General features: G+C 44.5%; 1 protein-coding gene across 2 annotated transcripts; it reads right to left on the reverse strand.

Annotated features, from left to right (window-relative positions):
- Positions 1-1,398: 1,398 nt before the first annotated feature.
- On the reverse strand, positions 1,399-19,727 carry TEKT3 (tektin 3). Of its 2 annotated transcripts, none has more exons than XM_083487597.1 (8): positions 19,595-19,727; positions 14,893-15,516; positions 13,941-14,024; positions 10,289-10,359; positions 8,094-8,237; positions 6,989-7,211; positions 4,727-4,881; positions 1,399-1,776 (listed from the first exon to the last, which is right to left on the reverse strand). In XM_083487597.1, exons 2-8 carry the CDS (start codon positions 15,469-15,471, stop codon positions 1,560-1,562), a joined length of 1,473 nt encoding a protein of 490 aa, XP_083343723.1. In that variant the 5' UTR covers positions 15,472-15,516; positions 19,595-19,727; the 3' UTR covers positions 1,399-1,559. The 2 variants fall into 2 exon arrangements, with proteins under 2 accessions (XP_083343723.1, XP_083343722.1); XM_083487596.1 differs by lacking the exon at positions 19,595-19,727 and adding an exon at positions 19,122-19,280.
- Positions 19,728-21,222: the final 1,495 nt, after the last annotated feature.

The raw sequence follows: 21,222 nt of genomic DNA on the forward strand, positions 1-21,222 counted from the left end.
AGAGAACATGGGAGGCATTCATAGTGAGCTCTGGCACCCCTTTTTCTAGAAAAATAGCACTAGATAGACATGTTGTTGGACATATTGTGGCAAGTGGTGCCCACAGAATAGAGCCCAGTATATGCAGGTGTAACAACATGTGAGCTGTTTGAATTGTCTCAGCAAGGAAGAACTGACTTATTGAGAACCCAACAGAACCTAGCTACTTTGCATGACAGCAGCCTTCAGAATGCTATACTCATTATAGGCCCATTTGGGAATCAAGGGATTTGTTGGCGATTTCTAATTACAGAGGGTGGATTTATAAGTGGAAGCCTTTAAGTTTCAAATGTATCTATCCAAATCCACCAAAATAACTCTGGCTGCACTCTCCAAACGAGCTGGGCTTGTAAGCTCATATGGAAAGGGCTTACTGTTTTTAAAATAGGATGGGTCAGTCTGTTATATCTTCAGCTCCCTTCTGAGATGCCTCATTGTTTATGCCAACATAGAAAGTGCAAAATGTTTCCATGAGGAACCAAGCTGATGTTTTGCTAAATTTACCTTGGTGCCCGTGCTGATGAGCTGCCAGGTATCATCAGTCACTGAAGCACATGCTTCTGCTGTGTGGTGGTGCACAGACAGTGTTATAACAATATTATACCAGACATGCAGAAATTTCCTTAGAGTGAGGAAAATGATGAAGATAAACATAGACATAAAAGTCTGATAGCTTAGGACGGTATATATTGGGAAGTTTCTTTATTTGATGTCACATCATTCATGCTTATCTTTCCATGTACCTAAAAATACAAAATGAATATCAGCACCGAATGACACTAATTGCTAAAAAAATTCAGACACCTTTGTCCCATCTACCCCATTCAAATAAAACAAAGGAATGTTGCAATTTGAGATGCCTAAAATTTTAGGCTGAGATGACAAGAATAAGATCTGGCTCTGTCTGGTCTAGGAGCTTGTGCTGCACAAACACAAAAAATAATCAGATAAACGGTGTTCAGAATCCATCATTTGCTTGGGTGGAGGGAAGGGGGCACATAAGGCTGGATTCAGTCTCCCTTCCTCAGTCCACTCCATGAACAGACAATTGGCAGTTCTGAATACTAACAGACTAGCTTCAGAATCAAGCTCTCAACTCAAGGAAAGAGGCACACAGTTGCCCTTCTGCACACACTTTTCTTTGTATTCGATCAGGGCATAAGGCACAATCCAATGCTCACTTACTTGGGAGTAAGCTTCATCGAACTCATTGGGGCTTACTGCCAAGTAAAAACATGCATTGGATTGGACTGCATGACATAGGCCGCCCACAATAAACATTGTGTGCATGCAGATCCCATAAGGAAAGAACATCAGTATAGAAAACAGGGAAGACACATCAAATAGAAGATAGCTAAATTCGTGTGCAGAGCATGCTTTAATAAATGAAAATATAGTCATATCTTCAAAAATAAACACCTCAAAATTTCATAAAAGTGCAACAGAGCAAACCTCCCCTAGACATACTTCTTTAGTAATTTCCCATCCCCCCGTGCAATGTCTTGAGGGTTAGCTCCAGCCTATGTATATCCCACCAGCCTCAGTGTGTTGGGGAAGGTCTTCCTCATCCCCATGCATTTCTCCTGGTCAATGAAGAGTGTATTTGCTTTGACAGCCAGGTCATGTTCTAGATTGGCTTTGGTGTGAACCAGTGCCTGGAGCGTATCTTCTGCATCTCTTAGCCTCTGCTGAAGGTCCTGGATGGTGTCATCAATTTCATACACTTCGTTCACAAGGCTGCATGGAACATAAGAAAGAATGTTAGCAAGTGCTCTGCTTTCCATTTTTCTAGGGAGTCCTCCTTCCATGTTTCTAGCCACACTGGTACCCTCCAGATGTTGTTGGACTCCAAATCCCCAATCAGCATGGCCAGTGGTCAGGGGTGATGGGAGCTGTAATTCAACAACCCCTGGAGGGGTTGGCTAGTGAATCTTCCGTCTGCTTCTTGGTGGCATTCAATACAAAATAAAATAGTTGTGATCTCCTTGCTCAGGATAGAGCTCAGCAGGCTCTCTTTCCATTAGGGAGCGAGCACAGTACTTTTTAGCAAAGTCGTAAATAGTCCTTTCCCCCATGAAATGAGCAAGACAAAACTTTAGAGTGAATTACGGAATAAGTCCATGCGACAGGCTGTACCACTTAGGGGGGAAAGAGAGAAAAAAGAAAGAATGGAAAGCTGTGGTTTCCTGTTCTCATTTTGGCATTCTGGTTTCCCAGTGTGTGTTTTTTATGGGGTTCACATTCCTCTGACAACTAATGTGAGTAGGCAAAACCCAGCAGAATTCACAAATTAAAGAGTGGTGAATAAATGAAAGGTAAATAAAAGCACTCAGTGTGCCAAGGGGGCACTCTAAGGTGAGGCCCATTTGTTTCCAGTTAGTGAACCTTAGAATACCAATGTTGGTTTAGACGAACAATCCATTTAGCCCTGTTTCCTGTCTCCAGCTGTGGCCGGTCCAAGGAGGTCAGAGGAAATGTGCAAGAAGAAACAGTCGTTCTTTGTTACTGCTATATAAGATGGAACCAGCTGATCTAGAATTCATTCACAATACCTAACCAGTCAGAAAGTCAGGATAACCTGAATATGCGCTTGCATCTTCTGGCTGTGGGTTAGATCCAGAATAAGTTAGATGCTCACAGGCCTCACTTAAATCCACTAAGGAAGTTAACATAAATCTTTGCAACTAGAAGAGCAACTCTAGGAAGGGTTAGGAAAGTGCAGAAATGTTAAGGTGGGGCATCCCCCCCCCTCTTTTTGCTGCGTTAGCTCCAGCAAGTGTTGTTCCATTTGGAGTTGTGCTTTTATCTAGCTGGTAGAGGGGTAACTGCACTGCATCCTAACTACCATCACTTAGCCATCAAAATAAGGGAAAGAAGGTGGATGTGCAGCCTTAGACAGGATCTAACCCTATGTGTCTCCCTACATCAATTGCAGAGTTTGGGTCCGATTAATATCTTCCTAGTCTGTGCACACACACACACACAAAATGTGATGAAGTAGACCAGGCATAGGCAAACTCAGCCCTCCATATGTTTTGGGACTCCAACTCCCATCATCCCTGACCACCGGTCCTGTTAGCTAGGGGTCATGGGAGCTGCAGTTCCAAAACATCTGGAGGGCCAAGTTTGCCTATGCCTGAAATAGACAATTAAGTTCAGAGGACTAGTCGGCTTTGCTGGCTGAATTAATGGCAAGTGGAGATATAAGGGTTAATTTAGAGGTGACATACAAGTGCATATAACAAAAAGAAAAGCTGCAAAGCCACTGGTGTGGAAAAGCCTAAGCACCCCTCTCAGTCTCTACCATTGATCCAGTCCCAGTCATGTCTCTCCCCCGAAGCAGCATTTACTGTTTAAAGCAAGTGCTGTTGGGGTAACACTGCATGGAATTACGTGCATTACATCTTGTTTGGCCCAGGACCAAACTGGACTTCTGCAGGAAAATACTGTATTTTTCGCCCTATAGGACGCACCGTCCCATAAGGCGCACCTAGTTTTTTGGGAGGGAAATAAAGGGGGAAAAATTGTTTCCCCCCCAGGCGCGGGGCTGGGGCGGGGGAGGCCCAAGCTTCCCCCGACCCCAGCCCCCAAACAGGCAGCTCTCTGCAAGCCGTGGGAGCCCAGCGCTGGCTCCTGCTGCTTGCGGAGAGGTCCGCGAAGCCTGGACGCGCTGATCTCAGCGCACGCAGGCTTCGGCATGCAGGCAACTCTCCGCAAGCAGTGGGAGTGCTCTCGCTGCTTGCGGGGAGGTCCGCAAAGCCTGGAGAGTGAGAGGGGTCGGTGCGCACCGGCCCTCTCGCTCTCCAGGCTTCAGCGAAAGCCTGCATTCACCCCATAGGACGCACACACATTTCCCCTTCATTTTTGGAGGGGAAAAAGTGCGTCCTATAGGGCGAAAAATATGGTAAGCTGGCTTTCACAGATGAAGAGAGTAAATACACTCCATCATCTGTCCAAGAGGATTCATTGTTTCCAGAAAACAAACACAAAACAATCTAGCATTTTAATTCTTAGCAATAGGACCCATCTCATGAGAAGAGATGTGTGATTGAAGTTCCTGTTGATATTGGTGAGCACTGATGACACCTTCAACATTGCATGGCAGAGGACAGTCATAAGGGCCCAAGACCACACCAGAACAGATGGAGAATTTGTTTCAGTGCTTTGTTTCCAGCAGAGGAAGAAGGAAACTATTCCAACAAGTTTCCTGAGAAGGTACAAAGGCCTTGTGGAAGGTCATTGCACTATTACCATAAGCCCAGGGAGCTAATTCATCTGCGGATGATTTATGAATGCACTTCATCCAAATGTGTGGCTGGACCCTTGATGCCTCTAGGCATAAAAGACTGTAGACATCAAAGGAGAGCTAGTAGGGCTGGTTACTCAAGGGAGGGATTGTAGCTCAGTGGCAGAGCACATGTTCTGCATGCAGGATGCCACAAGTTTAGTCTCTGGTGCCTGCAGTTAAAAGGATGAAGTGATGGGAAAGGTCTCTTGGAGTGCCACTGTCTGTCAGAAGACACAATACTGGGTAAGATGAACAATTTTCCTGTACTGTAGTATGTGGCTGATTCCTATGTTCCTATTTTCAAAGGGCATGGAAGGCTGTAGCAATTTATGAGACTCATCAAACAGCATCACATTCCCGCCTTCCCCACAATAAAGCAAGATGGCTGCCTTTGCTTACCGTAATTGGGCAGAGTCCCGGCAGAGTTCTATGTTGGGTCTACGCAAGCGCTCATCCAGACGTGTTTGGGCAACCTTCAAGGAACACCCTTTGTCCTTGATGGCCTTACGAAGTGCTTCTATAGTCATCTCTGTCTCAAAGATTTCTTGTAGAGTCTGCAAGTTGGAGGAATAAGGGGGTTGAAAACCCAACAACAAATGTCTTCCTGTCTTAAATACAGAATGTACATTAGAAGAGATTTTCCCCACTGCATGTTTTTTTTATTATTGCACTTCTGTAATAAAACCTGAATCCATCCAGAAGCTGGTATGTTGACTCAATAGAGTTCCCCAGACTTAGTGCAGTGACTCATTGACTCAAGGTCTTCCATCTGAAAGCCCCTTGAATAACTCTCTAAAAGCAGTGGATCCCCAAGAATAATGAGGATACTCATCTCAAGAAATATACAGCATGGAACAGTCTGCCCCAGTCTGTTGTCCTCAATACAAATCTGAGGTTCTGCACCCACTAACAAAAATCCTGGCTATGCCCATAACTTGGAGATGAGTTCTTTTGAGGACAGAGTGAAAGAATATGGCATGTTTAGCTGACCAGAAAGAAGACTGGGGAACAAGAAAAAACAAATATTGTGCTTCTCAGGAAAGGATGAAAGAGAAGATTTATGTTGAACATTCAAGAAGAACTTTTTAATTGCAATAACAGATTTACTATGGAAAAAGCTGCCTGGAGAGACTATGGATTCTTCAACACTGGAGGCTTAAAAATACATGTTTTTTTCTCTTCTTCCACTCTCCCACAACCCCCATGTTGTGGGGGAGGAGTCCCTCTTGAAGGCATGAACTCTCTATGGACTCTTTCCAGCTCTATGTTTCTGAGATTAAACAATCTAATTACTGTAGAAAAGCCACATCAATTCATTATCTCACTTTGCTCACCCAGGGGGAAAAGGGAGGACCTTCACCAAGTGTTGCTGTCTCCCTTTAAATAAATTTTCAGCATGTAGCTGTCAAAGTCCATCTGGATCAGGCCAATGGCCCATCTAGTCCAGGATCCTGTGCTTACAGTAGCCAAAACCATGCATGTGGGAAGCCCACAAGCAAGACACAAGCATAAGAGTCCTCTCCTGCTGTTGTTAATCAGCAACTGGGATACTGCTTCCAATAGTGGAGATAAACCATAGCCATAATGACTATCAGCCATTGATAGCCTTATCCTCCCGCAATTTGTCCAAGGCCCTTTCAAAGCCATTTAAGTTGGTGGTCGTCCCTCTTTATTGTGGGAGCAAGATCCATAATTTAACTATAAGAATGTACCATTAGGCTGCCCCTGTTAATACAGAGAACCAGAAGATTACAGACCTCCTCAAAAGACTGGACAGTACTCCTTTCTGTTCCAGAAAATGTTGTTTTTTATAGTGAAATTCAAGGAATAAAAAATGCAATCCTGTGCATGTCTAAGCCCCACTGAGTTTAATGGGACTTGCTTCCAGGTAAGTGTACATTTAACCAAGCAGCACACATCCCCCCCTCCTCCACACAACAAGTTTATTCCCAGAACAACCCTGTGAGATAGGTTAGTCTGACAATTAGGGAATGACTAAACAGCACCCATTGAGTTTCATGGCTGAGTTCGGATTTTAACCCAGATCATCCCAATTCTACACTCTAACGACAACGCCACACTCAAATGCTGCCTTAATCCATAAAATAGGACACAAAACATAAATCCATTTGAAACATGCCTTGTAAAATAAGCAGGAATCATGTTGATGTTTTGGAGGGCTGGTGGAGCAAAGGTTGGATTTAGGCTTCTTACTCCCCACCCAAAATTGCTCAGTACAATTATAGCTTATTGTTCAGGGCTACAGAACTGCAGCCCTAGCTGTATATACTGCTGCACAGGTGTGTGGGATGCCTCGTGAAGGCATCATGCATTTCTTATGCAATTTATTGTGCTTTCAGTGCTGGGCACATAGAATCAAGGATTTGTAGCAGATCTGCAGTAGGCTGGAGAAGGCTGTGGTGTGTGCCACAAGCTGATAGCAGGCACAAGGAAGAGCAACAGTAGCCAATCACGTGCAGTCCTGCAATCATGTGCAGACTCCCACCAACCCCAGCCAGCCTAGCCGACAGTTTTGGATGCCTTGAGCTGTAGTCCAGCCACATCTGGGGGGCACAACATTGGCTTAGCTCCAGACAATTCATGCAAGCAGGCAGGGGAAGGCAGTTAACCCCAAACCGAAAGTTTGGAAATGAATCCCACCTTAGCCAGATGGGCCTGGATCTTGTTTTTGGCATCAGCCGTTTCAGAGATGCGGTTGGTAAAGGCGACATTCACTTTGTTGAATTGATTCCACATCTCATTGGCAGTCGTCACGAGCAGCGTTTCAATATCATCCCGGAGTTTGCCGGAGGCAGCCCGCTCGCTCTGGGAGCGCATAATGTTATCATCAGTAAACTTGGCCCAGGATTCTGGCACAGAAATCCTGGGAAAGCACAAAAAGAGACAAACAAAAGAGTTTGTACACATCGTTTGCATGGGACTTCCTGAAATAATAAAGCCTGGAGGATACAGAAGGAATACCAGCTACATTTGCAATATATTGCATGTTTTAACATTTCCACGAGTACTAGTTGGACTTTTGTTTTGTTTTTTAAACAAGTGTAACTGCTTTAAAGTAGATTTTCTGGATGCTAATTCTGGAGCATCTTTTTAGATTACTTGTGGAATTCGGGATGGGAAATAGGGAGGGAAAGGGGTTTAAATGAAGAAGAAAAAACAGAAACCAGAAACACTAACGTTGCATTTGTGTCTCCATTCCATTTCCCATCCCACCCACATTTTGCCTCCACACCCACAACAGCCAGCCAGCATTCTGTGGCTACTGAGCAGGCTACTGTGGCTACTGAGCAACCCACCCTTCTGCAAACCTGGGGCTATCCCAAGCCTACTGATACCTCCTCTCTTGTGCATGGATTGTGCCATGCGCAACAGCACTTACAGCCTGATCTTTGGAAATAGAGTGAATAACAGATGGTTGCTTAGGACAGCTCAGATGGTTAGAGCATGGTTGCTGATAACACCAAGGTTGCAGGTTCGATCCCTGTAAGGGACAGCTGCATATTCCTGCGTTGAACCAGATGATCTTCAGGGTCCCTTCCAACTCTACAGTTCTATGCTCCCAAACTAGTTTGGGGCTCAAACACACATGTGTTATCATCTGTATCAGGCGATGGTCTTCATGGATGAGGTATCAGAGGAAACCTGACATCGCCCAGTGTCAGCTGTAGCACAATACTTGTTTCTGTTGACATGCCTTCTACAGCTAGACCTGGTGCTTGTACACCAAGCTCCAGGTGATACTTACGTGGCATCAACTCGCTCGACGCCTCGATAAAAGGAAATGCCATCAGATGTGTTCCTGAGATGGTGGCACTTGTCATCGATTCGTTGAGCTGCTTGCTTGTCACTCAGGTCCTTCTCCAGTTCATGTTGCGCTGCTCTATTGGCTCTGTAATAAAATGGGTCAAAAGATGCTCAAGGGAAAAGAACCTGAGTGGTTACAACATAAATAGCCACACACACCCCAAGACCACCTTCTCAACCTTCTATGTCCCCTTCATGACAATGGTAAGATGTTCAGTTTTAAATCCTTACTTCATGTTTATGGCATTCCTATGATAAAGAACTCCAGTATTGTATTGGCAGATCTGACTGCATACATCATCATCATGTGTACTAGGGCACAAGCCAGAGGTTATATTCCTGGCCTTACACCATGCATTCATCTCCTGTAGAGACAGCACATTTTGCACTTGGAACATAGATATGGTTTCTCTATAGACAGTAAATCTTCTGTAAAGAAGTTAACATCTCATGCAGTGTCTGAATGGTTAGACACTGACTATTCACGCAGAAGAACTTAAGATGATTCCGTACATTATTACTAGGGCTGAGCCAAAGAAGCACATTGCTCGCTTTGAAGTGGCTTTATGGCAAGGGTGTGGAACTTTCTTAAGATTGAGGACCACTTTCCCTTCTGGGGGCCACATACCTGTGGGTGGGTGGGGCCAAAGGTTGACAGAGCAATGAGTGTAAATGTTAGCTTTGTGCAGTAGGCTGGTATCTTTACATTCGGCCTTATCTGTCCTCCATCCAGGGAAGCATTATCAGAGAGCAAGGATACATACAAGCCAGGAAGAAGTGCTCCAGGTGGGTGCAAAAGTTGGTCAGTAGGGGTGGGCGGCTGAGGAGTGGGGGGGGGGGGGACTCCAGAAGGCAAGATAGAGAGGCTTGGAGGTCTGCATTCACCCTCATAGACCCGAGGCTCCCCTCTCCCCCTGTTTTACACCATCATATAGCCAAACATTTCAATTCCACCAAAGTGCCAATTCCATACCAAAGTTACATGTAGGTGGATATTTGGCACAAATGAAATTGCAAATGTTGCAGCAAGCACAAGCACAAGCACAAGCACACATGTGATGTGCATACACACATGTACCCACTGTGTACCCACATCTAACCACTAATCCAACACTCCAGAACATGATTTTTTGAATTAGAAAATGTTGTACTTTGTAGGATAGATAGTTAAAACTTGCTGACTAATTTTATGGTATCTATATCATTTTTTAAAATGTGGGTCTGATGAAGGAGAACATCAGCTGCTTTATATTGAACTAAAACAAGCTTCAATAATCTGGATGGGAGACCACTGGGAGTCCCACCTAGGAGCAGGATATGAATATTTTTTAAAAAAATCTGTATTTTTGCACTTCACTTTTTTCAACAGTAACCATAATTGGGAATGTTGAAAAGCAGTTCACTTTAGCAACGAGAGGCAGATGTCTCTTGTAAAACTTAACAAGTTCAGTATATGTGCAGAGACATCTGGATCAAATCTGTGCACTGCTATCAGGGTAGCTCTTTGGGCTGCTGGAGATTATTTATTGTCCTGATTGTCCTTGCCTTTCTCTCTGCTATATCTATCCCTTCTGATTGGCTGGATTCAGACATCATGCAAAACTAAGTTTAGTGTGATGAGTACAAGCCCGTGAGCCCTGGGTTTATGCATCCCCCCTTCCCCTCTGGCACGGCTACATGGAAGAGATTAAAAGCTTCTGCTTCCATTAAACAGTTAAGTGTTATGTCTGAACCCTAAAACTGTGGTTAATCTTCACTATGGTTAGTGGAACCAAGCCAGCTTTGTAAACCATAGTTTCACATTCTTTTAGTTCCCTGTTCCTATAAGGTGGCATGCACACTTGATTTGGCAAGCTGTTCTCCCATAGGGAATTTCCATTATCCCCCTAGGTAAAAAGCTAACTTCCAGGGTCCTCTTTAATCTTGCACATCTGCCTTTTAGTATGTATGTTTAGAAGGCAATTTTGTAACTCTCCCAGACATTTGGTTTCTTTCTGGTCTTGTTGAAGGCCAAGAAGCATATTGGAGACTTTTCTCCCCCTCAAGTTGCACTACAGGGAAAACGGATGAGGTGCTTGCATCAAAATTTGTTTTTAAAGATCTTTTGAGAAAGGTGGAGATTAAAATTTTCCTTACGCAAGTTGGGCCGCTGTCTTACCCAGGTATCTTCTCATTCTCTCTTGGCATGATAGGATGACGTCAACCTCCTGATCAAGTTACAATAGCAAAAAATCCTGTCAACATTTCCCTTGATTAATGAAGGATAATGTGAATTACAGTTTTAAAATCCACTCCTTTATGGCCTCCTCAAGCATCGGAAGAAAAATGCAATTCAAGATGGTTAGTAGTTTGCCATTCTATTAGCATGGGAGTAATCAATGTTGCGCTCTCCTGTTGTTGCTGGAAACTGTATCATCACTGACCATTGGACATACTGGCTGAGCAACTGGGAGCTGAAGTCCAGCAACATCTGCAGGGCATCACATTGGCTATCCCTGTTCCAGTAAAAGAGTAAGTGTCCTCTCTTTTAAGATTGTTTGGAAAGGACAAACGAAAATTGCTTTCTATTTGTTGGGTCAGATTGGTAGGTGGGCACTGCAGGGATTCACATTTTGGAATTCCCTTCCACAAGAGCCTCAATTTGCAGACTGGTAATACAAGGTCTTCTTAAGACCACTGCATGCTCAGAATAACTTGAGTCACCAGAAGTATTCTTTTGGACTAGAGAGCCGTTCCCCCCTTGATATTTGCAATAACTGACTAGGTAAAGGTAAAGGTACCCCTGACAGTTAAGTCCAGTTGTGAACAACGCTGAGGTTGCGGCGCTCATCTCGCTTTACAGGCCAAGGGAGCCGGCGTTTGTCTGCTCCACAGTTTTTCCGGGTCATGTGGCCAGCATGACTAAGCCACTTCTGGTGAAACTAGAGCAGCACACAGAAATGCAGTTTATCTTCCCGCCGGAGTGGTACCTATTAATCTACTTGCACTTTTTGGTGTGCTTTCGAACTGCTAGGTTGGCAGGATGGGAGCTCACTCCATCGTTGGGATTCGAACCACTGACCTTTTGATCGGCAAGCCTAAGGCTCAGTGGTTTAGACCACAGTACCACCCGCGTCCCTTATAATAACTGACTAGAGCTTTCTAATTTTAACTCTTGCCATGTTTAATTCTTTTCACCCTTTACATTGTATAATAATTGCATTTCATGATATATTATATCTCTGAGCATACATGTTGTAAGTTCCTTTGAGAAGCTTGCCAGAAATTCAACATATAAATTAAGGCTAGTAATTTTAATGCTAATGTGACAAGACAGATGGGCCATTTTTCATACAGAAGGCTTGGTCCCCAAAACAGGAGTGATGAAAGTGATTCTGCTTCTCATTTTCAATACTTTGGGCATAGCCAATTTCTTGACTGTGCAAAGAAATCCAAACTGTAACCAATCCAGTGTTTGTTACAAAAGGTGAATGAGCAAACTAGCCTATAGATCTGTCCTGAGCAGTGGTGGTTAGTACAGGGAGAGAACCTTGCACTCATGCTTCTTCCTTTACTATCCACTTAAGAACACAAGAACAGTCCTTATGTAGGATCAGGCTATTGGCCCTCTAGTCCAGCATCCTATTTTTACAGCAGTCAACCAGATGCTCCCAGGAAACCTGCAAGCAGGACCTGAGTGCAGCAGTACTCTTCCCTTCTGTGGTTTCTAGCACCTGGTATTTAGAAGCATACTGCTTGCAACATTGGGAGTAGAACCATCATCATGGTTAGTAGCCTTTGGTAACCTTATTGTCTATGGATTTGTCTAATTGTCTGTGATACATTCTCAGCAAACCAGAGTCAATTTTGCTTGACTTTGGTTTCCAGAAACACATTTAATGTCTGAAGCTCTCCTGATACCCACATGCCTTGGCTCTGGCAAATGAAGAAACAGGCAGCTCCCAAGGACTGGATTTTTCCATGTGGCGCTCCCTATTGGAAACTCCTTATTTCCTTTGGATGACAGCATCCTCCAGATAGCTTGTGGCATCCAGCTGTGCTGTAGGTTGCTTGCTTTCATGAGCTAATAAGCACCTTGGAACAAATGACAGTAGGGCTTGGCCGGTGCTATTTCTAAGGGAACAAAATTTGTGCTCTGGACAGAGTGGCAGGAACATTGATGGCTTGGAAATGGGCTGGTGCTGCTGTTATTGACGTCAGTGTGAAATCTTCCATCGATGATCATGGGAGGTGACGCAGGATTTTAAAATAACATTGTGAGAAGGGACTCTGCATTGCCCAATTACCTTTCTTGCCGGGAAATGTTGTGATGAAGGAAACACCATGCAGAAGACCTGAAGCACCTCAATAGTCAGCAAGGGTGGGCCAGAACTGAGCTACATTGAGAAGTTCCTGATCCAGAATCTGAGCTCAATGCTCTTCAGCAGGACTAGCACTGTATGCATGTACCATATGTTTGAGGGGAATCAGTAATTATAGGACAAATCTTTATCAGAGATCACAGGGAAAAGATGTCACAGGAAGAAAATGAAAGATAAGCAGACAGTTCATGTGGCAAGGAACACTAGTGGTGGTGGATGAAGAAGTAAACACTGGAGATAAGGCAGTGCAAATACAGGAAGACTAAGAGGCAGGATGTACCATGGAAAGCAAGGCTGGGAGGCACATCCAGGTTAGCACTGATAAATACAAAATTGTTCTTCCTGCCTGATTGGGCTCCAGCGAGGTTCCTAAATACTGTCCAGGAACTACTGGAAGAACAAAAATAAATCACAGACAGGCTGCTGCTGAACTGATTCAGATGGTGGACTGCCTAGTCAGTACTTTGCTATCCTCCATTTCCATACTAGTTGCCTCTCTACTAAAAATATATTTCAACATGCAGCACTATAGCAATATACTCGCTGGTCATTTATCCCTTGTAATAGGATGCTACACTTATTTCCATGCTTATTTCTCATATGCCTCCACTCCTCAACTTTCAATGGCTGAGGTTAATGTGTATCAGTTTGAAGTTACCTCTGCGTAGCCAGCAAAGGCTTGATGTGGATATTCCTGACTTTTTTTATTCTGTACCTGCTCTTGACCCTGAAGACAAGCATTTAAGTGAAGTACACTGAAATGCTCCTCCTCTCTGCCACAGTATTGTTAACAGCTGGAGAAAGAGATGACAAGAACAGCACCGTTCAGACCCAGTGCCAGATTTACGTATAAGCTAAACAAGCTATAGCTTAGGGCCCCACTCTCTTGGGGGCACCAAAAAAATTAAAGAAAAAAACTGGATGTGCATTTCCAAAATATAAGATAAAAAAACAAATAAAATGGCTTTATATACCTATTAGGTCCATAAATTACCATATAGCATGTATTCAACAACAAAAAACACTGACAATTAGTTGTTGGCAAAGGACAGCTGGACATATAAAGGGCCCCATTACCTTCAGTAGCTTAGGTCCTCATCAAACCTAAATCTGGCCTTGTGCAGACCACATTTAAGACTCCGAGACCTCCCCTGTTTTAAAGGTCAGGATACAAACTGGGAGTGGGGAACCTGCAGTTCTCTAGAGATGCTGCTGGACCACAACTCTCATCATATGTGACCACTAGCCATGGTGGCCGGAGCTGATGGGAATTGGAGGTCCAACGGCATCTCACAGAACAAAGGCTTCCCAAGCCTGCTATAAACAAACACTTGCATATATGTTCAAAGCTACTTACTATACAACATACCACTAGCCCACAGTTAAAAACTACAAATTTCATGTTATGTACTAAACGGGCAACTCACTGTCATTAGTTGTTTTTCCACATCATCATGAACAAGGTCAATGCCCATCCTCTTCTCTCGGTGAAGCAGACATTCCTGGGCTACCTGTTCGACATTACAGGGGGAAATGGTGAAAGTTATCTTTCTCTGTTTTTAACATGTAAAGTGGTATAAAGTAGTATATTATGGAATAAAACAAGAACAGTAACTTATCACTGTTACAAGAACACCATGCCCATCTGGCTAGGTTGCCCCAGCCTCTCTGGACGGCTTCCAACAAAATATAAAGGAAAAATACATAAAACATTAAAAGCTTCCAGAAACAGGGCTGCCTTCAGATGTCTATGAAATGCACGGCTTGAACTTCAGCTGCGAAGCCGAGCCATAGATGCAGTAGGAGTACCAGTGTTTGAAAGGCAGGCTTCTTAAGCCTAACACAGCTCTGGTGTGCTCATTTGCCAAAAGAGAGAGCATATATTGATGATTTGGATCGTTGCCTAATAACCTCAAATGGGTTCAGGTGAACCCTAAGCAGAGTTTTGCATGGCTGTGTTTGCATGGCCCCTAGTAGTCTGAAGGTAAAGGTAAAGGGACCCCTGACCATTAGGTTCAGTCACGGACGACTCTGGGGTTGCGGCGCTCATCTCACTTTACTGGCCGAGGGAGCAGGCATACAGCTTCCAGGTCATGTGGCTAGCATGACTAAGCCACTTCTGGTGAACCAGAGCAGCGCACGGAAACGCCATTTACCTTCCTGCCGGAGCAGTACCTATTTATCTACTTGCACTTTGATGTGCTTTCAAACTGCTAGGTTGGCAGGAGCTCACCCTGTTGCGGGGATTTGAACCGCTGACCTTCTGATCGGCAAGCCCTAGGCTCTGTGGTTTAACCCACAGCACCACCCGCGCATTACTGCAACCCAGCCAGATGGGTGGGGTATTAATACAATAATCATCACCATCTGCCTGTTTACCTGGAGTTGCCCTTCTGTTTCTAATATGGCTCTTTCAAGTCGTTTCTTCATATCTGAAAGAGCATTTGTCTCCCCAATCATTCCATCAATCTCGTGGTTGATCTCTGATTTCCAAAATATGATGTCATTGACTCGTTCTCCTAGATTTCTTGTTGATTCCGTTTGGGTTTTCCTTATCTGCTGGTCCTTGTCTTGAATCATCCGGGAAGTGTCCACCCTCAACCTCTCGGCATTGTGGCGTGATGCCTCTGATTCCTTGAAATTTGTTAGGTTAGCTCTATACCAGTCTTCGGGAGTGTACCTAGTGAAGAGTGCTGTTCTGTTGGAAACATAGGGGAGCATGTTGCATGGCGTGAGCCCTTGAGAACTCTTGGAGAAGGGGGCCAAAGTTGGAGTGATAGCAGCGACTTTGTAATAGGCACTAGGTCTCCAAGGAAGGCTCAAGCTGTGGGTCAGGGCATAGTGAGGGAATCTGTTCTTATAGCTCGATGCCATGGTGCTGATGGCCGGCAGAAAATTTGAGGGCGTTGGTCTTGGATGGGCATATGTTGCCGTCAAGGTGGAGCCTACAAGCTCCATGATTGAAAATGTCTATCCAATCAAGTTTCCTATATCAAAGAAGAGCTAGAAAAATAAAACACATTTAATGAACACTTGTGCAGGTAGTCTAGAGAGGGTTCATGTCTATGAGTGTCTAAGCAACCATGACCCCCATATATTGCTTTTCTTACCACTATGCACCCCAGAAAGTGGTACATTTCATACAAACAACTTCTCCAAAGAGGACAAACACACCTCTGGTCCAGTTCCATTGCAGCTCTCATGGCAACAAGGTGGTCAGTCCCATGATGAACCCAATTTTAATGCAAATTCATAGAAAAACAATGGGTTAATCTGGAGATAGAGCACCTCTTTTGCTTTAGGACACTGAATTAACAAGCCTATTCTACTAGTCTCATTAGTGGGGTTTACACCTGCCATCTTACAGACCCCACTGTAGCATGTTATTAGACTTGTTTGTGGGAAACCCAGGTTCAAATCCCCGTTCAGCTATGAAGTTCACAAGGTGTCATTGAATGAGTCACTTTCTTACCTAGTTATCTCACTGTATCAATGGCAGTGACAATAGATGCAGCAATGACAAAGTGTAAGTATTGCAGATGAGGGAATTGTGGGCAATGGGGTGGGATAAGAGATAGCAGTTGTCAGGGACTAGGCAGAGAAGGAATGGTGGAGACCACCTCCCCATCCTGACCCTTTCAGGGGGGAGGAAGAGGAAGACATTATAGATTTACAACTGGGGCTTGAGGGAAGTTGCAGCTCAGAGGGAGATGAGAGGGGAGGTTGGGAAATCATGGGAGAGCCAGAGCAACACCTGGCTGACACGTTGTCATTAGAAAGCATTCCAGACCCTCCATCTTCCAGAACCCGGAGAGCCTTAAAAGTAGGAGAGCAGAGAGCTCAAAGACAGAGGGCACTTAGCAGCACCCATAGAGGAGATGATGAGGATGACGAATGAGGAAATGGGAGAGGTGGTAGGTGGGGATTCACTCATGCCAACGCCATTATCCAAGAGGCTGGGTTCTATAGCCTCTCTCTGTAAAGATTGAAATAAAAAAGGACTGTAAGGAACTTTTCCTTGTCTTTATACTTTCCTGGGCAACCAGCTGGGAGCTGCTGACAGCAGCCTAACAGCAATATAAGTAAGGGGAGATGGGGAAGTTTCAGGCATGTGGGATTTTCTTTATTTCCCACCCTGGAATGCTGAGGTGCAGCAACTGGAGCCAGAGCTGCTTCTCAATTCAGAATGCTGAAGGAGATGGACCTTGTTCTTAAGGATGTCCACACATAGTTTGCTGTATTTTGGGCTAATTCCGAGGGCTAATTGGTACAAAATGGATTCCCTCTCCCACATCTACTTTGCACAATCCATGTCCTAGAATCATAATAGAAAAGAAGAGTTGGAAGGGATCCTGAGGGTCATCTGGTCCCACCACCTGCAATGAAGGAATCCAGCCCACAGCCATCCCTGGGTGAGCTCAAACCACCAACCTTCCAGTTAACAGCCAGTTGCACTGGCCCATTGTGTCAAAGTGCATGTGTAGTTGTTTTCACAATCCCAGAAGTTAGACGTTTGCAAGCAAATCCCAATACAGGGGCTCTTTCTGAGTAGTTTGCCTATATATCTAGCAGGGGAAACCCACTATTTATATACATATAAATCATATGTACACCACAAATATAAATCAAGCTCTGCAATGTTGGCCCTGACTGATGGTGATGACATAGTAAAGGAAAGTCAACATAGCATAGCCAACTGTAATCTTGACCAGGTGGGGGGAGATATATATATATATATATGAGAAATTATATGGAAGTCACTGGTTTGCAACAAATATACTTAGCAAAAGAGAACACCCAAGGAGAGCTCTTTGACAGTGTCTTTTGAAAAAAACATAATAACATTTCTGAAGTTATCTTCAAAGCTCACCTTGGAGAATGTAACCACACAGAGAGATTATTGGCTCAAGTGACCGCAAGCTGACTTGCAGTCTATTGTCCTTTTCACTTACCTAATTGTATGCTAGTGGAAATCTAATATGCATTGCTATCTAATGTAAATACTTCAACGTACATAATACACAATCCAGTAACAAACACAGAATAATCCATTCAGCGGAGGTAACCTTCACTTTGGTTACAAGAGTGGATTGTGGATATAGCAATGCCTCTCTAAGTTCATCTGGCAGGGTGATGGTTATTTAAAAACACCTTCATTTTCAACCTAAATATTTCCTTCATCAGCTTTTTCTTGGTTGTCTTCCAAGCCCATAGAGGACAAATGGTTCTAACGTACTCATAGTGCATGAGTTCTTTATGAGAACTCTTATCACATTCCATTCTGTGCTGGCTCCTTACTGCTTCACAAAACTTATTGTGCAGTTGTGGCCCCTTTGCATTTTTCTCACGTTTACTTGAGGGCTTTCCACCAGACAGTTCCCTCTGCAATAGCCCTCTCATACCACCTGCTAATAAGCTAACTCCATCCTTTAAACTGGGAATGTGGAACCTGTGGTCCTTCAGTTGTTGCTGGACTCCAACACACATCAGCCTCAGCCAACATGACCAATGGTCAGAAATGATGAAAATTGGAGACTCTCCCAATACATTTCATCCACTGTAATTTTCCTGTTGTACCTGTTCTGTGTTATCTGCTGCCCTTTAACCTTTATCTAGTTCATTAATATTACTTCTCTTTCTCCAACATGCATTTTTCTTCCACTGGGCACGGACTGAGGATGTGTTCTTACACTGATAAAGAGTTTGTCTTTTATTTTTTACATTATTATTTTATTACAGTATTTGGGAACAGAATGGGCTTAAGACATCTAAATAACAATAACTATACTGCTACAACTACAACTATTATTACTAAGCATGAGAGCACAATCCTACCCACTGTGCAATGGATTAATGTCTGCACTTATATTGTGCTTTTGCTGAGGCGTGATTCTTCTTTAAAAAATGAACTCTGCTACTCTGTTGCAGGCACACTACTAAGATCTATTCATTGTCACATCCAGCGCATATTTAGGTCTTGAAAACAGAATAACGTGGAGAAAGTGGTGAAGATGTTCACATGGCAGCAAATCCTCCTCCCACCTAAGCAAATTATATTCCTTCTGTTACTAAAATCCCACACCTCTACATTTCTTCATGACCTAAACTTGACAATAAAGGTAATGAAAAGCTGTTTTCCAGCACCCCCTGCTCCCAATTAATATTACATATGTCTATATCCTATTTTCCCTCCCATAACTTTCCACACCTCTGCCCTCCCCTTTTTACAGCATCCTTACCACCTATTGACAGTAAGTGGCTCTTTTGTGGTCTGTGCAGTGGATTATTATTAATTTGGGGGTGGCTCAAGAACACATTCTTTTGACTGCTTCTCCTGACCAGTTTCTCCATCCCTTTGCCTCATTTCCCACAGGCAGATGCATCCCCCTGTCTCCAAGGAAGCCATCCTTCCTTGGAGGATAACTGGCCCTGCACCTAAAGTGAGGTAAGCATCTTCCGACTACTTCTTTGCTCAGTGTGCAACAGCCAGGGAGCAGTGGGGCAAAGTGTCCTGCCCAGGCAGTTTGTGTGTTCTGGGAAGCTGGTGGCTCCTTAGTAGACTTCGTCTTCTTCTTCTTCGCCCTACTGCTGCCAGACCTGCTACTCACCTGTCTGCAGGTTAGCTCTGAGGAAGAGAAGAGGACGGGCTGGAGGGGAGGGAGCCTCCAGTATACCCAGGCTGCTGCTCCCCAATGCCCGGGAGAAACATCTTCCTGCTCTTCCCTCCCACACAAGGCTTCTATCCCGCCCTCGCCCTTTGTGACACGCATCCTTCCAACACTTCCCATTGGTCCAAACGAGGGTGGAAGGGAAAGGAGGGGGAGAAGCGGGGACGGGCGTCGCTAAGGACTCGATAGCTGCCTAGTAACTCTATTCCCCTTCGGGGCGGGGCAGGGGGGCAAGGTGGAAAGGGAAGAGAGAAAGGAAGGAGGGAGGGTTTTTCTTGAACCTGCAGCTCTTGTCACCCGCGCATGGGGGCTCGTCTCGTCCCGCAGCAACCAGGCTCTGTGAACAACAGCCGCGCCCCGTTGGCCATCCCTACTGCCCATTTTAAATGGGGAAAGAAAAGATCGTGTGTTACCTATGCCAACAGTGTCGTCCTCCAGATATGATAGAGATCTGAGGATATAAAGCGGGGGGCGGGGCAGAGGTTAGAACATCGGCAAGTTAAAAGCGCCTGTTGTATCTTGCTGTGTTCTGCCACGGTGTATACCGACAAAGTCCTAAAAGTGTGCAGAAGGACGCCCCGCAAGCGTGTATTGTGAGTGCCTGTTGTTGTTGTTGTTGTTTTATGCGCTGTCTTTACGCTAACAGCGACTCAAAGCAGTTTACAGATAAAATAACAGCTAAAAACATGTGCGCCGGGGAGGGGGGGGGGAACCAATCATTAAACAATCAATTGAACATCTATATAAGATCTATTGAAAATGTGCAGACAATCACAACAAAAACAGCACGGCACTAGCCCCCTCATTCAAAGCAGTTAGTTCAGCAAAGCTGAAGTTCAGCAAAGCAGGTTGGAACCTGCCAGCAGAAGAACAATAAGGAGGGAGGCCAGTCTGACTTCTCTAGGGAAGGAGTTCCAAAATGTGGGAGCAGCAGCCACCGAGTTTGACACTAAATAATAATAATAGTTGTTTCCTATGACTGCTATGATTTTATTGTGTTTTGATTCTGTTTGTAAGCTTTAAGCCTTTACAAAAGCAGGGCTATTGATTCCTGTCCAAAGTTCCAATACCTTAGAGAAGGAGTGTAATTTCATATGCAGGGTTGGGGAGAAACTCCTTCCTCCTTTAAATGCGCAACCAATAATCCATCCATTTTAATGTCCTGGTCCTACACATGTTTAGGGAAAGGGAAAGAGATACATTGAAATCCCAGAGAGGCTAGTCCAAGGGTCAGCAAACTTTTTCAGCAGGGGGCTGGTCCACTGTCCCTCAGACTTTGTGGGGGGCCGGATTATATTTTGGGGAGAGATGAACGAATTCCTATGCCCCACAAATAACCCAGAGATGCATTTTAAATAAAAGCACACATTCTACTCATGTAAAAACATCAGGAAGGCCCCATAAATAACCCAGAGATGCATTTTAAATAAAAGGACAGATACAAATGTAAAAACATGCTGATTCCTGGACTGTCTGCAGGCCGGATTTAGAAGGTGATTGGGCCGGATCCGGTCCCTGGGCCTTAGTTTGCCTACCCATGGGCTAGTCCATTAGGGCAAATGTGGCACCACCCCACCAACCTCAACCTGCCCTCAGCCAGCCGCTACTTGCTTGCCTTCTTAGTTAGAACCACAGCAGGGGCTGTTGCTGCCTGCCCGTTTCCTCCTCTAGTCTTGCTGTTGCCCCTTGGGAAACTCAGCAGGGAAGGGGCATAACATAGAATTAGCCAGCTCTGCCTGCCATTGGCATTGACTCCACTTGCCGTTGGTTCCTCTGCCTTACACCCTACCAGCCCAAACGGTCGCCAGTTGCCAGCAAGGTAATTGAAGTGACCACCCATACCTCTGGGTTTGGTCAGTGCTCAGATGGGGGACCACACGTACACTACTTTGGGCCCCATGATGGCGGGATCTAAATATAAGAAAACCAATAAAATCAATTTATTTATCAGTCTCCCTCGGGAGGTGGTGGACTCTCCTTCGTTGGAGGTGTTTAAGCAGAGGTTAGATGGCCATCTGTCATGGATGCTTTAGTTGAGATT

This window comes from Podarcis liolepis (assembly GCF_965112155.1).
Source record: "Podarcis liolepis genome assembly, chromosome: 2".
In the NCBI taxonomy this organism is placed as follows: domain Eukaryota; kingdom Metazoa; phylum Chordata; class Lepidosauria; order Squamata; family Lacertidae; genus Podarcis; species Podarcis liolepis.